General features: G+C 40.9%; 2 protein-coding genes across 2 annotated transcripts; both read left to right on the top strand.

Moving 5' to 3' along the window:
* The first annotated feature begins 157 nt into the window (after positions 1 to 157).
* Positions 158 to 17,204, top strand: pip4k2ca (phosphatidylinositol-5-phosphate 4-kinase, type II, gamma a). Its single transcript, XM_032522181.1, has 10 exons — positions 158 to 640; positions 2,557 to 2,654; positions 3,770 to 3,866; positions 4,038 to 4,187; positions 10,439 to 10,585; positions 11,093 to 11,131; positions 11,240 to 11,353; positions 13,083 to 13,347; positions 14,879 to 14,982; positions 15,116 to 17,204. The coding sequence occupies exons 1-10, from the start codon at positions 482 to 484 to the stop codon at positions 15,194 to 15,196; spliced, it is 1,254 nt and encodes a 417-aa protein (XP_032378072.1). The 5' UTR covers positions 158 to 481; the 3' UTR covers positions 15,197 to 17,204.
* A 4,467-nt stretch (positions 17,205 to 21,671) lies between these two features.
* On the top strand, positions 21,672 to 23,802 carry ackr5 (atypical chemokine receptor 5). Its single transcript, XM_032522177.1, has 2 exons — positions 21,672 to 21,855; positions 22,695 to 23,802. The coding sequence occupies exons 1-2, from the start codon at positions 21,687 to 21,689 to the stop codon at positions 23,795 to 23,797; spliced, it is 1,272 nt and encodes a 423-aa protein (XP_032378068.1). The 5' UTR covers positions 21,672 to 21,686; the 3' UTR covers positions 23,798 to 23,802.
* The last annotated feature ends 1,848 nt before the right edge of the window (positions 23,803 to 25,650 follow it).

Here is a 25,650-nt window from a genome sequence, read left to right as displayed (position 1 = left end):
GTAATATTAAAACAACTGGCCATAGATAACTGCGACCGTCAAAACTTAACTTGAACGCACCATATAACATCGCTGTAACCGCCCATCTGGGGGTCATCTGACGCCATTATATCGATTTTACTGGTCCTACTACCTGTCAATCAGAAACTCACAGCGTGGTTGATAATAACATGGGTGGGCTCGAGGGGGCGGTGGTGTACTGTCAATGATGAGAATATGTAGTCACGCATTAATGAATTTAAGTAATGATTTATCACTCAGGTTTATACGTTAAATTGTGCGTTAGGAAATAGCATCAGTGTAACAGAACCGGAGCTCGACTGGTGACCTTTGGTTGTCGTCACCGTGTCGGTGTGTGAGAGACCCGGGGAGGAGCAGCGAGTGAGACGTTAGCTAGCTTAGCTAGCTAGTTAGCTAGTTCAGTCATCAGGAAGAAGTGTCAACGCCTGCACCAAGGGACGAAGAGAGCCCGTTTGTGGTCATGGCTGCCCTCGGTAACTCCGGGGCCGCTTCCAGTCCGATGGTGGTCCTGGCTCCGAAGACTAAAACGAAAAAGAAACATTTCGTGCAGCAGAAGGTGAAAGTGTTTCGAGCCAGCGACCCCGTCATGAGCGTCTTCATGTGGGGCGTCAATCACTCGGTGAGTCACTGGAAGCTAATGATGCTAATGTATCTTAAATGTAGCTTTAGTTAGCAGTTAGCCAGTGAGCCAGCTGGTAGGGTTGCACAGAAATCTGTTATCCGTCAGTTTCTAGAATGTGACACAAGAGGAGGCTCAAAAACCAAAAGGTTTGAATAATTATCGACAGGTGGTGTTTTCCGGATCTACATACAGACTTATACACCTGGACACCGGTTTCTCTTACACAGCTATCAACATATATGGTTATGGGGTCAAAATTGTTAGGAGCTATTAAAATATTATGGATTTTGGTAACAGCTATCAAAATACAGTAGGAGCCATGGTAAAAAAATACAGGAGTACTAATATCGTAGCATTGCATTGTATCTGAATGTACATTCCACCACTGAACTTGTTCTTCTGCATTATTTCACTCAAGTACCTGGGTATATGTAGTTTAAACTACATATACCCAGGTACTTGAGTATTTCCATGCTATCCTACTTTATGTCTACTACATTTCGGAAGCCAGTATTGTACTGTTCACTCCACTACATGTACAACATTACTTATCAGTTACTTTATATAATCAGATTAGTAATACAAAATACAAAACTAATAAATTACCATGTTTTATTAAGATGAGGCTACCCAACAGTGTAAAAGTTGACATTTGCTCCACCTTTACAAACACATTAATTGATAAATATTTTAGGGATTGACTGATCTGGATTTTTTTAGTGCCAATGCCGATAGATATTTTCCCATCAGCCTTAGCCAATAACCAATACGGGCTGCAGATACTGCTTTTGCTCCCTCAATGTACATCACAAAAATGTAAACCCTGCCAGACCGGATTTGTTTTTGAATCTGCTTTGCCATTTCTTTAGGAGTAATAACCCTGCACACAGATCAGTGTCACTTCTGCAATCATCTTACATTCATTTTACCCAAATTCTGTGTGCAATATGCATCATATGGATGGGTGCACTGCAAATGGTTAACTGTGCAAGGGTGAAAGGCTTTCATCAACATCTACACACAGCCTTCATGATGCGTTGCTTGCTCACATAAGACAGATATAATCAGGTCATCATTAAATGTCCGTTGTCAACACATAATAAGTAGCCATTGAAATAAAGTGCTTGATTTGTAATTTAAGACTGCCATGGTGATAGTGGTGGGGGGGCAGTGTATGGTCTGCATGTGAACTGCAGCGTCATGAATAATGAGTACTTTTACTTTTGGTATAGTATATTTTTACGCTAATGTACTTTTATTTAGATTTTGAATGCAGGATTTGTAACAAAGTATTTCTACACTGTGGTTTGGTACTTTTACTTAAGTAAATTATCTGAGTACTTCTTGTACATTGTTTTCGTAGTCTGTTTCAAATATACATTTGCATTTCTTTTCTGGCATAATAAATGAAATATATCTTTGGATTAAACAAGACATTTGGTTTGGCAACATCACTGTGGGCACTAGGAAGTTGTGATGGAGATTTTTCATTGTTTTATGATGTCAGAGACCAGTCAATTGAGGAATTAATCGGCAGATTGGGGCTGCAACTAAAGATCATTTTAACAATTAATTGTTGAACCATTTACAGTCTGTAAAATAGTGAAATGCCTGTCACAAGTTCCCAAAGCCCAATGTGACATCTTCTTATTGCTTGATTTGTCCAATCTACAGTTTAAACCCCTGAAATATTCAATTTCCAGTGATATTAAATGAGAAAAGAGAAAATCTGAAACAAGCGAATAGATGAATAAATTATTGATTATCAAAATGGTTGGTCAAAATAATTGTATTTGTCTCTATGGCAGTCTGCAGATTAGTTGATGTAAATTTATGTTTGTTGCAGCCCTATTTTAGACACTAAATATTGGCTCTTATATGATGATTGTCTTTATTTATGTTCTTTATTTCAGATCAATGATCTCAACCAGGTACCTGTTCCTGTCATGCTGCTGCCCGATGACTTTAAAGCCAACACTAAGATCAAAGTCAACAACCACCTCTTCAACAAGTAAGACACAGAAACAAGTGCAGTGCAAAGTAAAGCAGGATTGGTTGAAATGGAGATAAATTAGACTTAAAATAATTGAAACCAGACACCTTGTCTTGTGTCGAACGATAAAGTCCTGGGCCCGTATTTTTTAACCTTCTCAAACTGCCATTCAGTCTTAAAGGTCCCATAGCATGACAATTTCACTTTATGAGGCTTTTTAACATTAATATGTGTTCCCCCAGCCTGCCTATGGTTCCCCAGTGGCTAGAAATGGTGATAGCCATGGGTATTCTGCTCTGCCTTTGACAAAATGAAAGCTCAGATGGGCCGATCTGGAATCTTGCTCCCGGTATTAAGTAGCCATGTGGATTTACTGATCCAGCGGAGAGGATGGATTGTTAACGCGAGCAGCTAAATTCACAAGATTTTGTCCAAATTGAAAGCCTTGTGGCAAACTACCACAGTTAAAACAGTTAGATTACACACCGAGAGCTTTTGTTTCAGAATGTTTAGGAAAAAAAAAAAATCTATTTACAGAGTACCACTGTGGTGATAAAACAGCGGTGTGTAGGTATCGCATGCAGACAGAGCAGATTGAAATATCTCTTTCTTCATGTTATGCCTGTTAGGTGATGAGATATTGGGCTAACACCACTACTCCAAGCATGTGTTGATGTGCTGATGTGTTTTTTGGAAACGCGGTTTCTGTGATGTGACAGCTGGGAATCTCTCGGCTCGAGTACACAGCAAAACCCAGTGTTATTAACGCCTCACAATGGCTGGTCGTCAAGTGCCGAAAATCTCCAAACAGCTGGCATTGCCCCTCTTCCCTTGCCTACACCTGCTTGATGGAGAGGTTATTGTCACATTGCTATGAGGTGATATCGGGTTTGGTAGTATTGTAGTTGTTTTATGACTACAAACTACAAGTACATGCGCACGGCTTCGGACTGATACTGATATTGCAGTGTTCTTGTGAGTAATTCTCAGAGGCTTGGAAAATACGGGCCCTAAGGTCTATGTTGGACATTCAAGTCTGACAGATGTTGTAGTTTGGCAAAGCGTATGTGAAAGATCTGTTAGTTTGTTAGGCCAGCTCCGTCTAACTTCCCTACGCCTTCGCTTTTTTGCAGAGAAAATCTTCCAGGACATTTTAAGTTCAAAGAATACTGTCCTCAGGTCTTCCGAAATCTAAGGGAACGGTTTGGTATTGAGGATCTGGACTATCAGGTATGTGATGCACTGATGTGCTATTCAGTATGCTTGGGATGTCACTCTGTTGGCGCACAATTGTAAATACAAAAGAGGTGTATAGAAGAGCTCATTACTTTTCAAGTAATTCTGTTTTAAATCAAAAGGTGGTAGATCTCTAAACTTACCTGTGTGCATTGTGTTCTCCAGGTTTCATTGACTCGCAGCCCCCCGTTGAGGAGTGTAGATGACCAGGGGGAGGGTCTGCTCCTCAACTCCTACGACCGAACGCTGGTCATCAAGCAAATCTCCAGCGAGGATGTTGCAGACATGCACAACATCCTGTCTGAGTATCACCAGGTAAGGTCTGGGTGGTTAATGGAGAAGTCTATATTCTGTATTTTTCTTTCTATTAACGAATCTCATAAATAGACCAAAACCCAACATTGTGTTAATGTATCTCTCCATATTTAAGACTACCCTGTCTGTGGCACCTAAAGACATACTCTAAATCTTTAAAAATGTATAGTTTGAATTAGGGCCTGGCCGGTATAAACCTGCTGAGGTTTACGGAATTTGGGATATGTGGCAACCTAAATAAGTTTTGAATATTCATAACAATGATACCCGTGCAAGTGGTCCAGACTCACCCAAAAAGTCCTATAAAAATGATTTGCAAATGGAAAAAGTTGTCCTTACCCTAATATTATCTTGCCCTACCCCCTAGCCCTCGTTTCATTGTGAAAAAGTGTTGGATGTTGTAGTTATCAGCAAACGTTACTCAAACAGGAGTAAATAGCTCATTTGTTGGGACCATCAGCAGCGGATTAATCCACATTTGTTGCTCTAGTGAGTATTTGGGGCAGCAGGACGGTGTGTGGTTTTGAGTCATAATAAACCACAGTTTGTGTGTGTTCATGGGGATGGAGAACACACGCTGCTCTCTCCTCTACTACTTCTTGCTTAATGTACACCACCTTGTGTTTTGGAGAATACTGCTATGAACAATGTGTTGAGCATAAACTTCTCCATGCTCGTAGCGCACGTGCGCCATCTCCGGAGGCCCAAGCCACGGTGTCGCGCAATGAAGACCAAGCCTCAACCGTTTGCTTGAGTTCAGCGGAGCAGACAGCTCTGCAGAGTCATGTAATTACAACTTCATGACATTTAATAAAATTCTGAAGCAACGGTGGTAATAACTTAAAAGTGGCGGGCCGCCGCTGCTAACTGTCTTTAGTGGAAACTAGTCATATTATTCAATAAAAGCAACCAAATTAAATTGTATGGAATTATTTACAGGTTCCAAGTCAATTTTAAATATGAATTCATATGAATATGCAAGTTTTATTTTTTTGTGAATTAGGCATGTGATCTGTTTTCACCCCAACTCTCAAATAATCAGATTTAAGAATCGTTAAACTCTACTCAGAGAGCCAGGACCATTCACCTCCTGTCTGCTTTAGAGAACTGTGTAAACAGCTTCAAATGTATGGCGCTGTGTGTCCTACTTACAGAATACTTTCTTTAACCTTTGTTGGGACCTTTTTGTAGCTAAAGATTGAAAATAAAATAAGCACTTCATAGGTAACGTTTTATTGTTCTGCCTCGTAGGTTGGGGAAGTCGACCCAAATTGGACTATTGTTAGATTGCAGAGTGGTGCAGTAAGTAGGAAGAGGGTTGCATATTCAACCTGAGGCAGACATCTGTCCTGCTGACGTGTCCTGGAGCAAGGCTTTAGATGCCTCTCTCAAAAGGAACCTGACTGCTGACCTCCCTGTGGGGAAACTGAATGAGAATACAGACAAAATAAAACCACATCAAGAAGGTTACAGCACTGCAGAGTATGGCTGAACGATATTATGTTTTAGCGTCGACATTGCGATGTGCGCATGCGCTATAGTCACATTGCAGGACGTTGTGATGTTGACGCTAAATTTTTTTTGCTGCTTGATAGAAAAGCAAACTCTCACCGTTCTCCTTTTACATGATTATTACCGGCCGACCCTTCCCTTTTAACCCTTATGTTGTCCTCGGGTCAAATTGACCCGTTTTCCTATATCAGTGTTTTTTTTAAATACCCAAAATAACATGATCAATTCCACAACGCTCTTTGGGGTGATTTTGATGGGTTATTTTTGGGTGTCTTATTCAATTTTATAGCGTTTGGAAAAAGAAAATTGAAGTGGTTTTGAAATAGTATTGAGTAAAAGTTGACACATTCCAGTCTGTGATTATCATCAACATCCATCCCTTTAATTTTGGTCTAAATGATTCCTAATTTCTGCTTTTCTAACTCAAACATTAGGTATAATTTTCTTATGTATTGACCATAAAGCCCAAAAATAACTGTAAAACTAAAGTTAATAAGTTAGTGTTACGTAATCCTGAAAGCGCTCTCCGTATGTAGTAAAGTACCGTAGGCAGCAGCGTCCGCTGACCCAGTGATGTCATAGTTTTGACAAGTAGTCAGTGAAGCTACAGTAGTCGGTGTTTTACAAATTAAATTACTTGATTAATGCAACATAATCACAAAGTCACCCGGCCATTTCCCCCCCGCAGAAAGCTGCTACCAGCCAGGCTAAAGCTAATATAGTTAGCCTAAAGAAACAAGGGGTCCGTCCGTCCCAACTAATGTTACGGTTTGGAGCCGCGACGCAACACTGGAAACATAACACTACTCTACTATAGAAGTCTGTGTCTGGTCTAACGTCATTTCCACTGATTTAATTGTTCTTGGAGACACAGAGTGTGTTGCTAGTGCCTGTGACATGCAGGTCTGATCAATTTATCAAACTAACCCCGCTAGTCGACCGTAACCTGAGATTTAGAGGAAGCAACATGCAGTCACTGTCATTCACTTTAGCCTGGATCGATAGTATTACATGACTATAAAGGTGTCATGCTAGTCAACCAGCGTATTTCTACATAATTTCCCTATCCAAAACCACTGAAGAAGAGTAACGTTAGTCACAGCGCTTACTTGCTTTGGTGTTTGTAAAGTTTAGCAAAGAATGGTTCACATTAAAAAAGATCCTTTTTCATTTTTATCTTCTATGTAGATGCACTCCCCTGCAAAATCACTGTTGTAGTCGAGAATGATTTATTAATTACAAATAGAGCTATTTATGTCATCTTTGAAAAATGACGTTTTCTTTTTTCATTTTGCAATATATATCGCAAGGAAAAAAATATTGCAACGTCAGATGTTTTTCCAATATCGTGCAGGCCTTCTGCGGAGCGTCGGCAACAAACAACGTTATGAATAGTTTTTTTTCAGAAGATATTCAAATATTAATATCAACACTAGCTCCATGTAAATAGCAGAGTACATTCATAGGAGAGATAAGAGTTGTTTGTTTCTATAAGGTTTTGTTTTACATTTGCTGCCTAGCCTGTTATTCGTGTTCATGCTTGTTTGGACAAGTGGATATTTCGGAACTAGGTCTCACTTCAGGCTAAACATACCTCTGATTAAACTTTCAGCTGCTTTGAGCTCTTATTGGAATGTGTAGCGTGTGGTTCTACAGCCTACCCAGAGCTGGGAGGAAGATAAGAAAAATGGCAGCTCTGTTTCAGAGTGATTCTGAGTTCACTTGGTCCTGAATGAATTCATTATTATCCCAGTTTCTGCGTTGGCGCTGCACAGCTTCAGTGATTCATAATGATTTACAAGTTGCATTTCACTGTGTCAGTTCAGTTGCCGGGGTACATGTTCGGCATGCTAAACGACTGCTTTGTAGTAATTGAAATTATGAATAATTTAGATATCTGTTTTATTGAGATTGAGCTTCTTTACTAAATCATTTTGGCCAGGCATGATGGCTTTTGTCTTTTTCATTCTTGTCCTTTTGGCTTTGAGGCATTATTTGGATGATTTTTTTGGGTGTTTATGATCAGGTTAGGTGTTTGGCAGGTGTAGGGAGTTGGTCTTGAGACCAGCTTCTCAAACAAACATTGTCTGTACTTTTTTTGCACTTAATAATGTTATGACAGCATCTGAAGATCAATTTAGCCATTTATTTACTACATACTGTACATTAGTAATGCTCACTTATAGAGATTATAGATGGAAACTTGACATCTTAAGTCTTTGTCAAATGAAAGATATAGGGTTGCTACACCTTTTACCACAATGCATTTATAGTATTGTTTGATTTGTTAAGTTGTGTTGGTGTTATTCCATGTAATTAAAAGTGTGAAATACTACGTAATTTGCTGTACCTCCTCCTGAAGGTTAATTAAAAAAAATCGTATCATATTTGATGGTAAAATAAACAGCCCCACCTAAAATCAAGTCACTTCAAAGATTTTCATCCAATAGTGCCATGAAGCTGTCCTGCTCATTATACTGCTAAATAGCGGTGGGAATTGATATGCAATATGTTTGTTGTCCTGATTCATGCGTTAAGATAAACAATACGCTAGCACCAAATATCAATATTTTAATTGATAAAATTTGGCCCTCTGAATAGATTTCCTTGCTCCCAGCGTTCTTCACTGCTCCTCGAGGTGGCGCTCAACACATGAACGACAGAAACTTAAACATAAATTAAATAGAGGAAGAGGTTTTCAACGGGAACCGAGGCCTCAGCCACGCCAAAGTTTGGACCATTGAATATTAATATTAGTGGACAAAGCATCCGGTATGGCAAAGTGCTGCAAATGCTCAGGTGCCTTAAACCTGCATTCTGTCTGATCTCCAGCAGGGGGGGGGGGGGGGGGGGGGGGGGGACATGCGGTTGCAAAAGTTGGTCTGTTTCTGTAAAAGTCTGTAAGAAAGTGACCCACTTCTCACTTGATTTATTACCTCAGTAAACATTTTCAAAATACTTTTATGGTCTCAATTGCTAGTTTTAAGTCTTAATTTTTTGAATAATAGTCTCAGTGATGTTAAAATCGACGATAAAGCAGGGGGTGTTTTATGGCGTGGTTTTGATGTGATTGACAATTGGCTGCCTGTCTTATATGTAATATAACTATGGGACAAAGATATTTTTAAAACCTAGCGAAGCTAAATCTCACTTTGAGTTATGTAGGCTAGCTTTCAGCAGCAGTTGCATCCAGATTGCCAGTGAAAGTGTGTAACGGAGAGTGTAAGCAGCGTTGCCAACTCTCAGCTAACGTCACAGTCGGATACCGCCCAACAGTCTATGGCTCCTCCCTCCCTCCTCCCTCCCTCCCTCCTCCCTCTCGTCCACATCCACAACGACTGCCCCAGTAACGGCAAACTCGACGACTCATATCAGATCTCCACAAACCATGTTGTGATGTCGCACGTGCTCTGTCCATTAATAATAATCTATGGTCTGGACCCATAGTTGCTCAATAGTTCTGTCATTTAAATTTGCAGACTGAAAGACTTGACAGTGAACAGTCCCTGTTTTCACTGGGGTTCCTGGCTAATCCTGAGGCCCTGTAGCAGGGGATTGAACCCAGCTCGCTTTGGTGCTGGGTGGGTGTTATTCTACTGGCAGAGGAGCCCAGACGTTAGAAATATACAGTATGTAAAAAAATAAGTATGGACAAAACAAAAACCGTGTTCGGACATTTCCAGCGGTGTATTTTAACGCCCCGCCCAGTATTTTAAGGGGACACTGAATAAGGTCAGTCTGAAGCGAGTGTCTATTTTAACTGACTGAGCACGCTCAAAGTCTAACCTGGATACACTCAGTAATTGCGTTGCATTCAAAGGGACCTTTACAAAGGGCCTAAGCCTGTATTCTGTTTGATTGTTCATAAAACAAACGTTCATCTGTGAATCTGTTTTTTTAGTGTATTTTACTATGTGTATGTCTAGTATTGACTTACGTGTTACAGTATTCTGAATATGACACAGGTCATGTAAACATCCTGCTCTGCTTGGATATTCCGAATGTAGCATTTTCCGCTTAAGACGGGGATATGCCAAAATGATCTGGGTTATGGGGGCGTTCTTTGGAGCACATTCAGAATCTGTAACTCATTTAGGGTTTTTATTGCATTTTACTCAACACGGTCTTTTTCTTCTTTACAGTTAGCTCCGTGTGTTGCAAACCAAACCAACCAGTGAGAATTACTGGTGGGAATTCATAGAATTGTTGGGTCCTTTATAAATTATAGTGTGTGTGTTCTAGACCTACTCTATCTGTAAAGTGTCTTGAGATAACTCTTGTTATGAATTGATACAATGAACAAATTGAATTGAATTGAGCAGTTTGCAAGGCTGGTATGAGAGAGATGCATGCCCAAAAGAAAAGCCCACATTCCTGGTCGGAAGGAGAGCCTACTTCTAAATATTAAGAAAGACTTGAATATCAAACAGTTTTTTGGATACGCATGTGCCTTTTCAGGAAGGTGGTTGAAGGAATGAGAAGTGGAGGCTGTGGAAGTCCACCGTTGCCGGAAAACTTTAGAAAAATCCCATTTTTGACGTTAATCCTTCAAAAAAGTTTGTCATTAGTTGGAATATGCACGGGTGCATGTAAAAGCTCAGTATGAATATTGGTTTTTTTTTGGAATAAGGGCAAAACCTGAAATATTTTGTGAATGTAAATGTAGTCATTTGCCCATGACAACAATATTCCACTCTCTGCACCCGCCATACAAATTGCCTGTTGTTTCCTCTCCGCAGCACATAGTGAAGTGTCACGGCAGCACCCTGCTGCCCCAGTTCCTGGGGATGTACCGGGTGAGCGTGGACAGCGAGGAGACCTACCTGATCGTCATGAGGAACATGTTCAGCCACAGACTGATTGTACACAGGAAGTATGACCTGAAGGTGAGGAGGAACTTCACAACCTTTAATCTCCCATCACACTTCTCCTCACTGGTTCAAAGAGGAAGAATAGAAATGACTTCTCTCTCACATGGACCTAATATCGGAACAAAGTCAGAGTAACCTTTATTATCCCTCAAGGGGAAATTCATGGGGTCTTACACGTCTACTTAAAAGAAACACAACTTTTTAAAGTATGGTCAGTATGCACAATACAATATACAGCACATATAGAAAACACTAGAACAATAGGCAATCCATAACCAACAATACAAATATCTAAAGTGCAATTTATTTAGTGATAAAAGAGAAATCAAAGTGCCAGAGAATTTCTTTATTGTGCAAAGATGCAGGGAAAGAGCCAGACAGTTTCAGTCTTTCATTGCTGTCTAAACAAATGAGTCGCTGTACTTCGTACTTCTGTTTTTCTGCTGCAAAAAAACCCAAAGTGGCCGAATACTCCTTTGTTTCTGTATCAGTCACAATATTTACAACAAGTTGTTCTTGCAGGGCTCTCTGGTGGCTCGTGAAGCAAGTGACAAAGAAAGGGTAAAAGACACACCTCGCCTTCTTTCCATTTTTAATCATAATGTGGCCAGCTGTTTCCTCCTCATCCCGTATGTCCTCCTAAAGATGCATTTTATTATTATTATTTAGGGAAAAGAGCTCCCCACCTACAAGGACATGGACTTCAGGAACAACCTGCAGAAGGTGTATGTGACGGATGAGCAGAAGGAGAAGTTCATGGAGAAACTCAACAGAGACGTGGAGGTACATGGAACACCTCAGTGTTGTTGCACACCTCTACCACACAGCGGCAGCATCAGCCCATCAGGGATGCACCACTCCTGCGATGCCATTTTGGCAGCAGGGTGGATGGATGTGAAATTCATTCATTCAACGAAAGTGCTAAATTTAGATATTAACTTAATGTAACTTTATAAACATAAAATAATTAGATTCCTCAATTGATTTCTAAAAGGCTAATCAGAATACATTTTTATAATTGTGTAATCGTTTTTTTAAGCAAAACAGGTTACAGCTTCTAAAAAGTGAATATTTCAGAATCAGAAAAATAAAAAATTAATCGCACATACAAAACTCCAAGAACTGCACATCAGGATTTGCTCCAGCAGAAGATATCATAATAATCTGAATATCTTTGGGTGTGTCTAAACAAGGCATTTAAAGACACCACCACCACCACGGGCCCAGGGAGTCTGGGAGGGGCATTTTTTGCTTTTTGCTGACATTTCCAAGAACAAATGATTAGTTGACGAATCAAGAAGAAAATCATAGAAATCTAAAACAAAACACATCAAATCCTCACATTTAAAGAGTTGGAAGCTGAGAAGTTTGGTTATTTGTGCTTAAGAAAATGACCAAATTATTGTCAATTACCTTTCTGTGGATGGTTTCAGCTCTAGATAATTATCAGCTCTATTTACCTTTAATCTCTCTGTCTTACTGTAAATCAAAGCTCTCTGTTAACTAGGTCTCGACTAAAGACCGTATATTTGTGAGGAAAATGATAGCCGATAAGGAGGTAGCCTAATGTTAGCTCTCCTCTCTTTGTTTACTGCCTAACCCAGCTGGACTGCACTCCGGTCGGGGGAGCTGTGATGATAGACCTCTGCAGTGCCGTAGTAGTCGGTGTCCTCACAAAATGGTCATAGACATTTACCACATGCTGCGGTAACGTTAGGTTACGTTAGAGACGCGTGAGGAGACGGCTTCTTTGAAAAAAAGAATCCATATAGGCCGGTAAATGTATAAATCTTACCTCGTAAAAAGAAAGGGTGCTTGTGTGAGTGTCTCAAGCTCATCTGTCTCTGGCTCCGCCATCACTCAATATTCCCCACACTGGCTGTTAGATATGTTAGATACCTGCTTTCCATGGAAGTCTAATTACATAGACATTGCTATTTCAGTTTAAACAAAAAAACACAGTAGTGAGGGTGACACTCTATGGGGCTGAGGCAATAATGTTATAATTGACAATAATAATAATAATACTTACGTTGCGGTTACGTTTCTTCAATATTAGCTACATTGTTTTACAAGTTGTCATAAAAATGACCAATGATGTTTATTTCCAATGTCTTGGAGAATCTAGAGTGCTACATTTACACTTTAGTGTATTATTTAAATGTAACCACCAGTATTAATGTCACAAATGCATTTGATTAAGTTATCAAGCTCAAGTTTCATATTCATGTTTCATGGATCATAATTTTAATTTGCCATTGGAACTGAAGTTATGTTAAGGCAAAGACAGGGCAACTAGGTGTTGTTCACAGGTGTACAGACTTGAGCAGATGAGGTACAACATGTACAGGAGCCCCGCCCACAGGAAGATCTAGGGGAAAAGAAATAATCGTTGACTAATCGAAACAAATCAACCGATTAGTCGACTGCCAAAATAATCCTTTGTTGCAGCTCTACTGTTAACCTTGTTGTAAATAAAAGCTTGTCCCTGTCCCATATCCCCCTCCTACAGTTTCTGGTGAGACTGAAGATCATGGACTACAGTTTGCTGCTCGGTATCCACGATGTGGGTCGAGCTGAGCGGGATGAGGAGGAGGGCGAGGAGGTTTCCAACGAGGAAGAAGCCGAAGCGGAGAACGGCCTGGCACCGGGGGCCACGGCGGGCTCCTACGGCACCTCTCCAGAGGGAATCGCTGGCTACATGTCCTGCTGCAAACCTCTGGGGCCCGGCGAGTTCGACCCCTACGTGGACGTGTACGCAGTCGCCAGCTGCCCAGGTGAAAACTTGCTTCAGGCCCCAAAATAAGATAACTCAAGGCTGAAACTAAACTGTGGAAAAAAACAACTTGCTCTAGGTATGGATGCACTGATCTGTTACTTAAACTCAGCATATCACCTGATACCGTGTACCAGTCCAATACCGGGGCTTTATTTCTCCCCCAAATTCAAAATCTGTCCAGCACTTCCCCGCTGCATGGCACTCATTAGAATCATTGGTATGGAAGTTAATGTGCTAACGATTAGTTGTTAACCCTCATGTTGTCCTCGGGTCAAATTTAATTCCCCAAAATAACATGATTGATTCCACACAACGCTCTTTGCCAAGTACAAATCTCTACTTTCATTAATTTTGGGGCGTTTTATTCAATTGTATAGCATTTGAAAAACAAATGGAAGTGTTTTTGAAATATTATTGGGTAAAAGTTGACATATTCCAGTATGTGGGATTATCCATCAATATCCATTCCTTTCATTTTAGTCTAAATAATTCCTAATTTCTGCTTTTCTAACTCAAACATTAGGTATACTTTCCTATAAATAAAGTTTATTGGCCATAAATTCCAAAACTAACTGTAAAACTAAAATGAACAGTGTTGAAAACATCGAAACAAACATTAAAAAAAAGAGTCAAAAGTGTTGAAAAAAGGACAAAAAAAAGAAGAAAAAGTTAAAAACATCGACAAAAAGCGTCAACACAAGGGTTAAATGGATTAGACAATCGTCAGGAGAATAATTCACTGCAACTAATTAAAAAAATCCAGTTCTCTGTTTCAAGCTCGTGACATGGGTTAATCTCTGTAAATTGAATATCTTTGAGTTTAAGGCTGTTCAAACATTTTGATAGGCACAAACAATAATTGATTAATTGAGGAAGCAATCTGTAGACTAATCGCTGGTTGAAGCCCGTCCAAAGACAGAATCTTACATGTTTCTCTGAAGTTTTTCATCTGAAGTCTCGTCATTATGTTTTATGTGCTCCACTGTCATCATCTCTAGCTAAGTCTCCATCCACTTTTCAATCAAATTATCTGAAGTTTGGGAAAAAAACCTCATGTGAACAAAGCTGGTGAAAGTGTGTTTCCATCCAACGGCTTTAAAGCCAATGAAAACCCGTGGTGATGACGTCGCATGCTGTTTTGCGATCAGATTGGTATATGGAATTAATTTGACATTTTAAGGTGTTTCCATTCATTTACACTGAATCACACAACATTCAAGCAACAACAACGTTTTTCTAGACAAAATGGATCGCGCTGTCTACCAACACATGATCAATATTGGATTTTAATAAGTTGTCCTAGTGCTTATGTGCCATGTTCTGTTTCCATAAGGCATTTTTCCATTTGATAGCACTGAATTTGGATAAAAATGTGTGGATGGAAACTTGTGTCATCAGGAAATAAAAAATCCTATAGTAGGATGCTTTGATGTTAATTTCGTCCTAGGGAGCTTGAGTCTTGATTGTTCTGTGAGACCTGTCACAGGCCCAATACAACAACCCTGACTGTCCTATACCTTTCATCCCAGGAGCCCCTCATAAGGAAGTCTACTTCATGGGCCTGATTGACGTACTCACTCAGTACGACACCAAGAAGAAAGCCGCTCATGCAGCAAAAACGGTCAAACACGGGGTGAGTAGCACGAGAGAGGTGGAGGGCTGCCGTTGCACCTGCACGGAGGCCAAACGTCTGATGTTGGGAAATGTATACAGATGATGTTGGTGACCTTGCTCTCTGTCTCCATCTGCTCTCTGTTTTGTCGCAGGCTGGTGCTGAAATCTCCACAGTCCACCCCGAGCAGTACGCCAAACGATTTCGCGACTTCATCTCCAACATCTTCGCGTGACCGCCGCCGCGAGTCGATCCAGCCGAGAGCTAAACTTGTTTTTATCTTTGACCAAAAAATAGTATGCACACGCAGATCATGATTTAAATATGGTGATCTGAGGCGAGACTACTTACCTTGTAGCAACATAATGTACTACTTCTGATGCATATATTTATTTTTAAGATTTAAGATGCATTTCTTATATAGTAGACTCTTTAAACAGAATAACTCTGGAGCATCAGGGTACATTGAAACAAACTGCTGTTGATCAGTGTTAGACCACATCTGTGCGAGATCAAATATTAGTTATGTTCCCCAGGCTTTCTTAAAGGAAGAGTTTGACATTTTGGGGAAGTGCGCTTATTTGCCTAATGACAGTAGTTAGGTGAGAAGATTGATACCACTCTCATGCGTCTGTTAAAGGTTCCCTGTGGAGTGTTTGACCTCTTTTCATTTCTTCATGAATGGGTTCCTGTTAGGTTTGTCTCTTACACGAGGACGCATGTGCGCACTATGCTCAGTCCTGCCAATGGTGACCTACAGGTGGCGGCAACACGCCAACATCAGGGGTGTAAACGATGCTGGACTGAAAAGACTTAAAAACTCAGCTTTGCACATGTTTTATGAGAAAGGAAATGTATTCAACACGTGTGTTAGACGTCAAGGATACACCCAATGTGTTTTCACTGAATGTAAACACAAGAAACCCCAGGCACCTTTTAATGTGACACTATAGGAGGACCAGGCGACCGTTAGCTTAGCTTAGCTTAGCTTAGCTTAGCATAAAGACTGGAAACCAGGGGGAAAGGCTAGCCTGCCTCTGTTCAAAAGTAGAACAAATGCTCTTGCCAGCGCCTCTAAAGACAACAGTTTGTCATAAGAGCTTATGAGGAGTTTTGTGCACAACTTGTCGTTTTTACATCTTGGTTTTTGTACGGATTAAATTATATAACACGTAATTAGTGAGCTTTAGGTTTTGTTATCTTTGAGCCAGGCTAGCTGTTTCCAGGGTTTCCTGGACCTATAGCTTCACGTTGCCCTGATGAGTTCTCTTGTAAACAAACAAAAGTTGTTACATTCAGTGAAAAACGCATTTGGTGTGTCCTTGATGCTAAGCTAAGCTAACCGGCTGCTGGCTGTAGCCTTGTATTGGTGTTGCTCCTCTAATTTAACTCTCAGTATAAAAAATAAAAAAAAACAAATAAACCCAGCTCTCAAAACTCGCAACTATTCCTTTAGTCCTAGAATAATGTTTAATGGAAATGGGTGTTAAAAGCTTAATGGGTGTCTACACTCGAGACATATTATTTATCTGAAGCAGGCCACTTGAATGTTTAGAGTGCCAAATGTGTGGGATCCAAACTTTATCCTAGGAGGTTTCTGGACATAATGAAATTATCTCTGTTCTGACAGACCACTTAAATCTCAAACGACCTTGTCAATTAAATGGTAAATGTGTGGTATTTAAATAGAGAGCACTTCAAACAACTGAGCCTGTAATCATGTTGGGCAGCTCTGCATCTCTTAGCTTCCTTTCCCCACAGAACTGGGCCAGCATTTAGGATCAGGTCTGCCTTTTTAATGAAATTCCTTCATGTGTCGACGTGTCATTTCAAGACACTTCTTGATAGTGAGCCCATACGTTATTATTCTGGACACACTCCTTTTTTTAACATGGTGTAGTGTTTTGTGCATTAAAATGGCAAATGTGCACTATGTGAATCATTGTGATAGGGTGAGATTTAGACAAACAAAGCACTAAAACTAAGAACTATTGTCTGTGTATTGTAATGGCATTCAGTGATAACCAGTGTACTGTGTAAAGCATTGTTGACAATAACACTACATTTCAGTAGCTTCTGCAGTTAGCCTTAACACAGCGATATTGTGCAGCATTCCTAGACACTGGCAAGGCAGCATAGATAGTTCCTCTGTACGATGCCTCATCTACTCGATAATCGCACATGTTGTATTTTTGCAAATCAGCTTTTGGACCAAAATATATTTTACAAAGAATTTCTGAAAAGTGTATTGACTCATTATTTTGAAACCTGTTTCTGTAAGTCTGTGTGATGACTCTGTGTCTTTTCCTGCTGTTGCACATCTTACCGTCATCCGCCATAGACTGAAATATCTCGCAAACTGTCAGATTAATCATCATGAAATTTATTTACAGAAGTGCATGGTCCCCCGATGATGAATCCTGCTGACTTTACTGGTCCTCTGACTTTTCCTCTAGTACCACCAGCAGCCTGTTTCAGTTAAGTCCTGTCACTGTTATTCCAAATGGCAAACTAGATCTGCAGCCAGGATTGCAAGATAAAAAACACATCCAAACATTAACAAAAGACAACAATACAAAGACATGAACTACAAAAATGTACATAATATATACAATGGCTTGTGACCCATGCTAAACTTGATTAAAAAGAGGAATTATAAACATCTTTTGGAATGCCCTAATACCTTAATCAAAAAAACTTAGGAAAATCCAACCTTTTAAGGACACCAGTTTTCTTTGTGAAGGAATAATGTATTGACAATAAATAAATGATCTTAATAGCTGTTTGATTTGCATTGTGAGATGCTCTTATGGGGTATTTTAATTCCAAAGGCCAAGGGAACTTTATCAGCAGGCATAGTATCCTGATCCATGTAATAACTGGCCTTTAGTAATGAAAATGTACCTGCCTCTATGGGATTTTAACATAGGGGGGTGTATACTTATGCCCCCTGTATTCTAACATAGAGGGGTGTGTACTTATGCCCCTGTATTTTAACATAGGGGGGTGTATACTTATGCCCCCTGTATTCTAACATAGAGGGGTGTGTACTTATGCCCCTGTATTTTAACATAGGGGGGTGTATACTTATGCCCCTGTATTTTAACATAGGGGGTGTATACTTATGCCCCCTGTATTTTAACATAGGGGGGTGTATACTTATGCCCCTGTATTTTAACATAGGGGGTGTTACTTATGCCCCTGTATTTTAACATAGGGGGTGTATACTTATGCCCCTGTATTTTAACATAGGGGTGTATACTTATGCCCCCTGTATTTTAACATAGGGGAGTGTATATTATGCCCCCTGTATTTTAACATAGGGGGGTGTATACTTATGCCCCTGTATTTTAACATAGGGGGTGTATACTTATGCCCCTGTATTTTAACATAGGGGGGTGTATACTTATGTCCCTGTATTTTAACATAGGGGAGTGTATACTTATGCCCCTGTATTTTAACCCTAGGGGGGTGTATACTTATGCCCCTGTATTTTAACATAGGGGAGTGTATACTTATGCCCCTGTATTTTAACATAGGGGGTGTATACTTATGCCCCTGTATTTTAACATAGGGGGGTGTATACTTATGCCCCTGTATTTTAACATAGGGGTGTATACTTATGCCCTGTATTTTAACATAGGGGAGTGATACTTATGCCCCTGTATTTTAACATAGGGGAGTGTATACTTATGCCCCTGTATTTAACATAGGGGGGTGTATACTTATGCCCCTGTATTTTAACATAGGGGGGTGTATACTTATGCCCCCTGTATTTTAACATAGGGGGGTGTATACTTATGCCCCCTGTTTTTTAAGGAGGAACATTTATTTATGATAAATTATTCATTCACGAAGTAAATTGGTGTCCTTAAAAGGTTGGATTTTCATACATTTTTTTTAATCAAGGCATTAAGATTAATTTCCAAAAGAGGATTTTTTTTATTCCTCTTTTTTTTTAATCAACCTCAGCATGTGGGTGTAAACTTTCTCTAGCCACTGTACAGTACAACACAATTTTACACCACAGGAGCAATCTGTTTAAATGTGTAAATTAAGCTGAGTTATTATTGCGCATGAAACTAAGGATTTTTACTCCCTATTGCTTTTGCCATGGAATTTGGTACTAACACATTTATGTTCCCCTCAGAGGGAATTGTTTTAACTTTAGTGACCCTTTAAGTTGTCCTCTTGCATCATGTTTTCTACTAAAATACGTGCAAAATGAGTGACCTTCCCATCAGCCTCAGCTGTACTTTGTGTTCTAGGACTAATGAGGGAGTGTTGGCAGGACTCTTGTACCTACAGTAAATGGTATTGTCAGACGTAGTTTACTGGTAGCTAAGTGGTATTTTGCAGGTTAGAATATCAGGAAACTACAGACATTTATCTTTACAGTTGTTTTAATCCTCATGCTGGGGGTCAGGGACTGCTTTTTGTCACATTCTTTCCAGACGATGTGTTTTTGCTGACTGGTTCCTTCCTGTTTCATCAGAGGAGACCGAATTTGCTGACTGGTTCAGTCTTGTTTCATCAGAAACTGAATGGATTTAGACAATGGGACGGAGGCAGGATGAGCAGCGAGACAGAAGGAGGTCAGCGAGCTACAAACTGCTGACGATCCGAAGAGGCAGTGGGAATCACAGCCAACACAAACGCTTTCTCCGAATGACGCTGACCTCAGTCATGAGGAGGACACATCTGGGCGGGTCGGGTCAGTGTCATCGTTTCATTAGAGGAGATGACAACTTCACACTTGTTCCTTGTGCAATTTAGGATTGACACATAAGAAAATAGTTCACCTTCAAGTTCAGCCCTAAACTGCAGGGTGCCTAAATTAAGGCATAGAGTGATTTTACATTAATATAATACTTCATTCAATACCACATTTCTTCCAGGGCAGATATTCAAGCTCAGAAATGGCTTTAACTGCTGCTCAACTGTCTCGGTGGAACCAGATCTGATCTGTTGTCACCGTCACAGACTGAGGAGAAGCCAAACTGCAGCTCACTGTGTGAGTGAGTGAGAGAGTGAGTGAGAGAGTGAGAGAGAGTGAGACAACGGTGTGCAACTGCTTTGAGTAAATGGACTGTAAATATTAAAGGAGAGTTCCGTGTGCGTGTAACCCCTAACCCTTTTCCTTAGTGATGTCCCCCAGGCTTCCTACCTCTACACTCTGCCCGTCACTCACCGTACTCCCACAGGAGGGATGGGGGGGGGGGGGGGGGCTTCCTGGAATTGTTTAGTGTTATGTGGTGCCTGTTTTAATAGTTTCTGCACCATTACTACCAGCCATATGCATGCACACAGAATCCTGCAAGGTGGATCGTGCACTGGGAAGATTCTCCTTCACAATGTTTATGCAATCAAAAAATGATAACATTAATAATGATAATAAGATCTGTAGTAACCAAAAAAAACTGATTTATTTTATAACCTCAAAGCAGTAATCTGAATGAACTGGGAGCCAGTAATTTTATAGCATTTGCAGAAACAAATGGGATTTTGAAATAGCATTGAGTAAAAGTTGACATATTCCAGTCTGTAATTATCCATCAACATTCATTACTTTAATTTTTGTCTAAATAATTCCTAATTTCTGCTTTTCTAACTCAAACATTAGGGATAATTTCCTATAAATGAGGTTTATTGACCATGAATTCCAAAAATAACTGTAAAACTAAAGTTAATAAGTTAGTGTTACGTAGTGTTAAATGTAAAAAAAAAGTGAGAAACGTTGAAAAAAGGGACAAAAATGTAAGAAAAAGTTAAAAACATTGATAAAAAAGCATCAAAGTGTTGATTTTCAATTTGGATGGGAAGACAACACGAGGGTGAACAGCATTAAAGTGGTAATAATAAACATAAGAGAATAAGTGAAAAGGGTTTGTGAAGGATGCAGAAAGGATGGTGTGTGGTTGGCTAAAGTATAATGAGTAGAGGTGGCTTTTCAATCCAGATTTGAAGGTGTCAACGGAGTGAGCTTCTTTAACAGATGAGGGACGCGGTAGGAGAATGCTCTATAACCAGCTGATCTTTGGTTTCCTAGGTGATGGACCAGGAGACAGCAGCACGGGAGCAGAGAGTGTAAACGGTGTCATAAGCTCAGATAAAGCAGGTGGTGCGAGTCCTTGCATAGGTTGTTCATCCCTACTCTCCATACATGTACTGGCCCTGGGTCATGTGGACATGGTCTATATATGCATGGGCATGCCATGGGACAGGACAGCTGAATACATGAAAGGGGAGATAGAGGCGGAATAACCAGGTGAGCTACCCAGGCGCTCACAGCTACTTTTTTTTGTAACTTACTATCTTATACGTCAGGTAGTTTAGTCCAGTGGTTTACAAGCTAAGGGTTGAGCCCCCCCAAAAGGTCCCCAAAAAAAAAATTAAAAGGCTTGTGAGATGATTAATGGGAGAGGAAAGAACGAAAAACAAAGTTCTATGACACACATTTATGTTATTGTTGTGGAATACAGACTAATTTGATCTCATTGCGATCCAAACAGTATATTGGATAAAAATCTACCTGAAGAGTTTATATAAAATCTTAATTTGAAAAGTACCTAAAGTAGTCTGAACACATTTTTCTTTTTAGAAACAAAATGAACTCCCGTTCCCTGGACTCCTACACCCCTCCCCATTACTGACTGAGGATGTCCTGTTAGGTGTGTGTGTGTGTGTGTGTGTTTGTGTGTGTGTGTGTGTGTGTGTGTTAGTTAATGACCGATGGGAGGGTAGAGACTCAAGGCTGCGTGACTGCTCAGACAGCCCTTCACATCCGAGCTGGAAGGAGTGCTCTGGTGTCTGCAGGCTTCACCCAGAAGGACAGCGAGGCCTCAGGAGGGACCGGCCCTCTTCACCTACACAACACTCTTCATCATCACCAGAGGTACGGTATAAAGTCCTAATCTATATTTCTGGAGATGTTACAAATCTGTTTCCAACCTAAGGAACTCCACCAATTTTACACACCAAAGTATGTTTACATGTGTTAGGATGTATTGGAATTATAAATTGTAAATTGCTAATTTTTGAATGTAAAGTGTTCTGAGACCATGGTACATGGTGATAATTCTCTATAAATAGCAATACATTGAAAAGAAGTGTGTAGCTTATCTCTGATTCAGGCTACTAACATAACTAACGTAAGGTGTTTTTTTTTGGGGGGGGGGGGGGGCTTTTTCTGCCTTTAATGGACATGACAGCTAGAGGATGGAAGTGGAGAGAACAGGGGAAGACATGCAGGAAATTGTCACAGGTCGGAGTCGAACCCTCGGCATAAACCTCTACATGTAGCCTATGTGCGCCCGCTCTACCAACTGAGCTAACCCGGCCACAGGCAACATGTCATGACAAGGAAGAAAAAAGTAGTAAAGAAATACTGTCGATGGGAGTCAAACAATGTTATAGGAAGGCTTGATTGGTGCGCTACTCTATAAATACTCCATAAATCTGCAAGTATTACTTTAATTACAAACAGAACTACTCCCAGCCCCTCAAAGGGAGACCTTTTTACCACCCTATCACTGCATGTTGTTGGTTTTGTGAAATGGCTTTCTAACAATCTGTTGTGGCTTTTGAGAAACACTTCACCCCGTCCCCCCTCCTCCTCCTCCTCCTCCTCTTGTGCTTGTTGTGTAACGTCGGAAAAAACATAATCAGATTAACCCCAAAGTAAATCTCAACTGGGTTCAGACATGAAACACTTTTCCTCTGCTTTTCACTCCAGACCATGAGCGCTCACGAGCACAACCACTCTCTGGACTACATCAATGGCACCCCATGGTTCGTCTACGAGTGCACCCTGCAGCTGGACTCTTTCAGAGACTACCGCCGCATGGCCCTCTTCCTCATTTACCTCTTCATCTTCATCGTGGGCCTGCTGGAGAACGCGCTGGTCGTCTGGGTCAACTGGCGCCGACGCCACTCGGCCAACGGGGTGCTCTTCTGCATCATCAACGTCAGCCTGTCGGACCTCATGGTGATTGTGATCCTGCCCTTCTTCATGATGGAGGTGACCATGGACAAGGTCTGGCTGTGGGGGCGCTTCCTCTGCAAGGTCACCAACCTCATCTACGTGGTCAACTTCTACAGCAGCTCCTTCTTCCTGGCCTTCATGACCCTGGAGCGATACCTGTCCCTGACTCGACCCTCGTTTCCCGCCTTCTTCCCTGTGCTGGGCCGGCGCCGCTGGGTGCTCTGCGGAGGCCTGTGGGCGCTCTCCTTGTTCCTGGCTCTGATGGAGAACGTCCACGTGGATCTTCTAGAGTGGGACGAGCCGGGCTGCTACATGCTGCCCGAGCACAACTACACCGAATGGTTCGTCTCGGTGACGTTCCTTTGCCTGATCTTCCAGTTCGTGGGCCCCGCCGCCGTCATCATCACCTGTAACGTACTGATCGCTCGAGCGGTTCGAACAGCGCCGGACGTGCAGGGCCGGCGGGACGTGTGGCTGGTGCACGTGTACTCGCTGGTGTTTGTCCTGTGCTGGCTGCCCTACCACCTGGTCATGTTCCTGATGATCGTAGACGACCTGGACCCCTTCATCCTCAGCTGCGACACCGTGGAAGCCCTCTACTTCTCCATCAGCGTGGTGCAGAGCCTGTCTCTGTTCCACTGCGTCGCCAACCCCATCCTCTACAACTTCCTCAGCAAGAGCTTCCGCAGCAACCTGATCAACACCGTGGTGACGTACATTCCCAGGGAGGCGACTCTGGACCAGGTGGGAGCGGGGACCCAGCCCAATGCCCCCAACGGCGGCAGGGGGGACCGGGGGAAGCAACGCAAGTTAAGTAACGCCAGCACCAGCCAGTCTGATGTTGGATCATAAAAAAACAAAGAAATTGAGATAAGAAAAGAGAGAGCGAGACAGAACTGAATCCAGTCTTGGTGCTTCAGAGTACCAGAGGCTTAGAACCTCAGAACGTATTATCTCACTCTGGTCCTAGACTCATTGTGCGGTTTGTTACGTAACAGAAGGGGCTCACAAACACCTTCCTCTCATAATCAACTTCCTGTTTGCTTTTTTATCATGTATCTGATCAGTTTTAAACAGAGAAAGAAAGGAAATGTTTGATGTGCTCCCACAGGAACTCATGGCAACCTCTAAAAATGGCACAGAAGAAGAATAGTGTAAACAGATCCATCCAGTGCCAGATAAGATCAATCTTCATAGCCAAATGTAAAAATATTTTTAACAGATAAATCCTAATTCACATTACTAAATGCTTATTTATCTGTTCCTAGATGCTGCTGTAGTCTACGTGTGCTGTAACATAGTTGAAATGCAATAAAACACTATTTGTATCAGTTGAAGCTGCAGGATTTGTGTGTGTGTGTACTTTGTTTTAAGATTGTAATTTTTGGGGCATTTTAGGCCTTTATTGGAGAGGACAGCTTAAGACATGAAAGGGGGTGGAGAGAGGGGCCGCAGGTTGGAGTCAAACCTGCAGCTGAGCCTCTGTACATGGGGCGCACGCTCTACCAGGTGAGCTACCCAGGCGCATTTTACCATACCGAGACATTTTACTGTTCTTGCACTTCTCTAGCTCCCTCCTCGCAGTCTTCGTTACGTTGACTTCCCTTTCTGTCTCCATCTGGACTGTATCACGTTCAACAGTGTAAATGATAAGAAGGCCGAAAAAGGAAAAGGGGGTGTCAGTCCGCTGACGGGACAATAACAGGAAGGGTCCGGGCTTGGACACCCCTGGAAGCAGGAGGCTCTGAAATCCTGATGATGGATGGGTTTTGTGGATCAGGACACCGATTAATCTTTTCGGGATAATAACAGTCTTCCTAGAGGCATTTATTTGATTTTTTGTCAAAAACAATATAGAAAAAAAAAACAAGGCCAACATAGAAACATAATGTATAAAGGCATTAAAAATAGATTACACTTTCATCATAAATATGAGGTAAGACACAAATATCACACTGAAATGTGACGGCCATTTAAATATTTCTACAGCACGACATGCGTCACACGCTCTAAACAAGTGAACACAGCATGTTACTGAATGGCAGATTCATAATCAATAAAAAAGCACATTTTTATGTTTCTATGGCAAATCAAATGCACCAGCTTATGTGTCATGTTGTACCAATTAAAAAGTCTGAAAATAGTGATAAATATAGGAAAATAATTTCTATGCTACAATGAGGTGGTACCTTGGTAACAGTGTGATCAACCACTGACATTAAAAGTTATTCTGGTATTTTACAAAGATACAGACTCGTTTACCTTTACAGACCGGACCCTCCAACAGGTCGACTCAGTAATCTGACAAATAATATGTCCACTACGTTCTAAAATTCTAAAACTTATTTAGAGATTAGAGAGCTGATGCGATTAGTGGATTGACAAAAAAAAAGTAGGAATCTGTTAAAGTCATTCATTGAGCGAAAACACTGCTTCTCTCTTTTTTTATAATCATAACTGAACAGACAAGCTGTTCTAATATTTGCCTTTGCCCACTCAGTCATCACTAATCTCATTGGGTTAATATTTTATAGTCAACCCTACAATATTGTAGGTTAATATTTGGTCAAAAATATTGTGATAGTTGATTTTCTCCATATCGCCCGGCCCTATTATGCTGGCTTTTAGTGTGTTGTAGTTTTTAAGTGTGTGTCATAAATGTCTAAAGTACAAAAAAAAAAAACATTTCACTTCAAATAGAGCTT

This window comes from Etheostoma spectabile, chromosome 7 (genome assembly GCF_008692095.1).
Source record: "Etheostoma spectabile isolate EspeVRDwgs_2016 chromosome 7, UIUC_Espe_1.0, whole genome shotgun sequence".
NCBI lineage: Eukaryota > Metazoa > Chordata > Actinopteri > Perciformes > Percidae > Etheostoma > Etheostoma spectabile.
Note: the sequence above shows the minus strand (reverse complement) of the source record. Positions and strands in the feature narration are given on the sequence as shown.

Coding starts and splice junctions, on each gene's coding strand:
- pip4k2ca (XM_032522181.1), top strand. CDS start 482: ATGGCTGCCCTCGGTAACTCCGGGGCCGCTTCCAGTCCGATGGTGGTC. Junction 2,655..3,769: donor AACAACCACCTCTTCAACAA/GTAAGACACAGA, acceptor GCTTTTTTGCAG/AGAAAATCTTCCAGGACATT. Junction 11,132..11,239: donor AAGCAAGTGACAAAGAAAGG/GTAAAAGACACA, acceptor ATTATTATTTAG/GGAAAAGAGCTCCCCACCTA.
- ackr5 (XM_032522177.1), top strand. CDS start 21,687: ATGACCGATGGGAGGGTAGAGACTCAAGGCTGCGTGACTGCTCAGACA. Junction 21,856..22,694: donor CACTCTTCATCATCACCAGA/GGTACGGTATAA, acceptor GCTTTTCACTCC/AGACCATGAGCGCTCACGAG.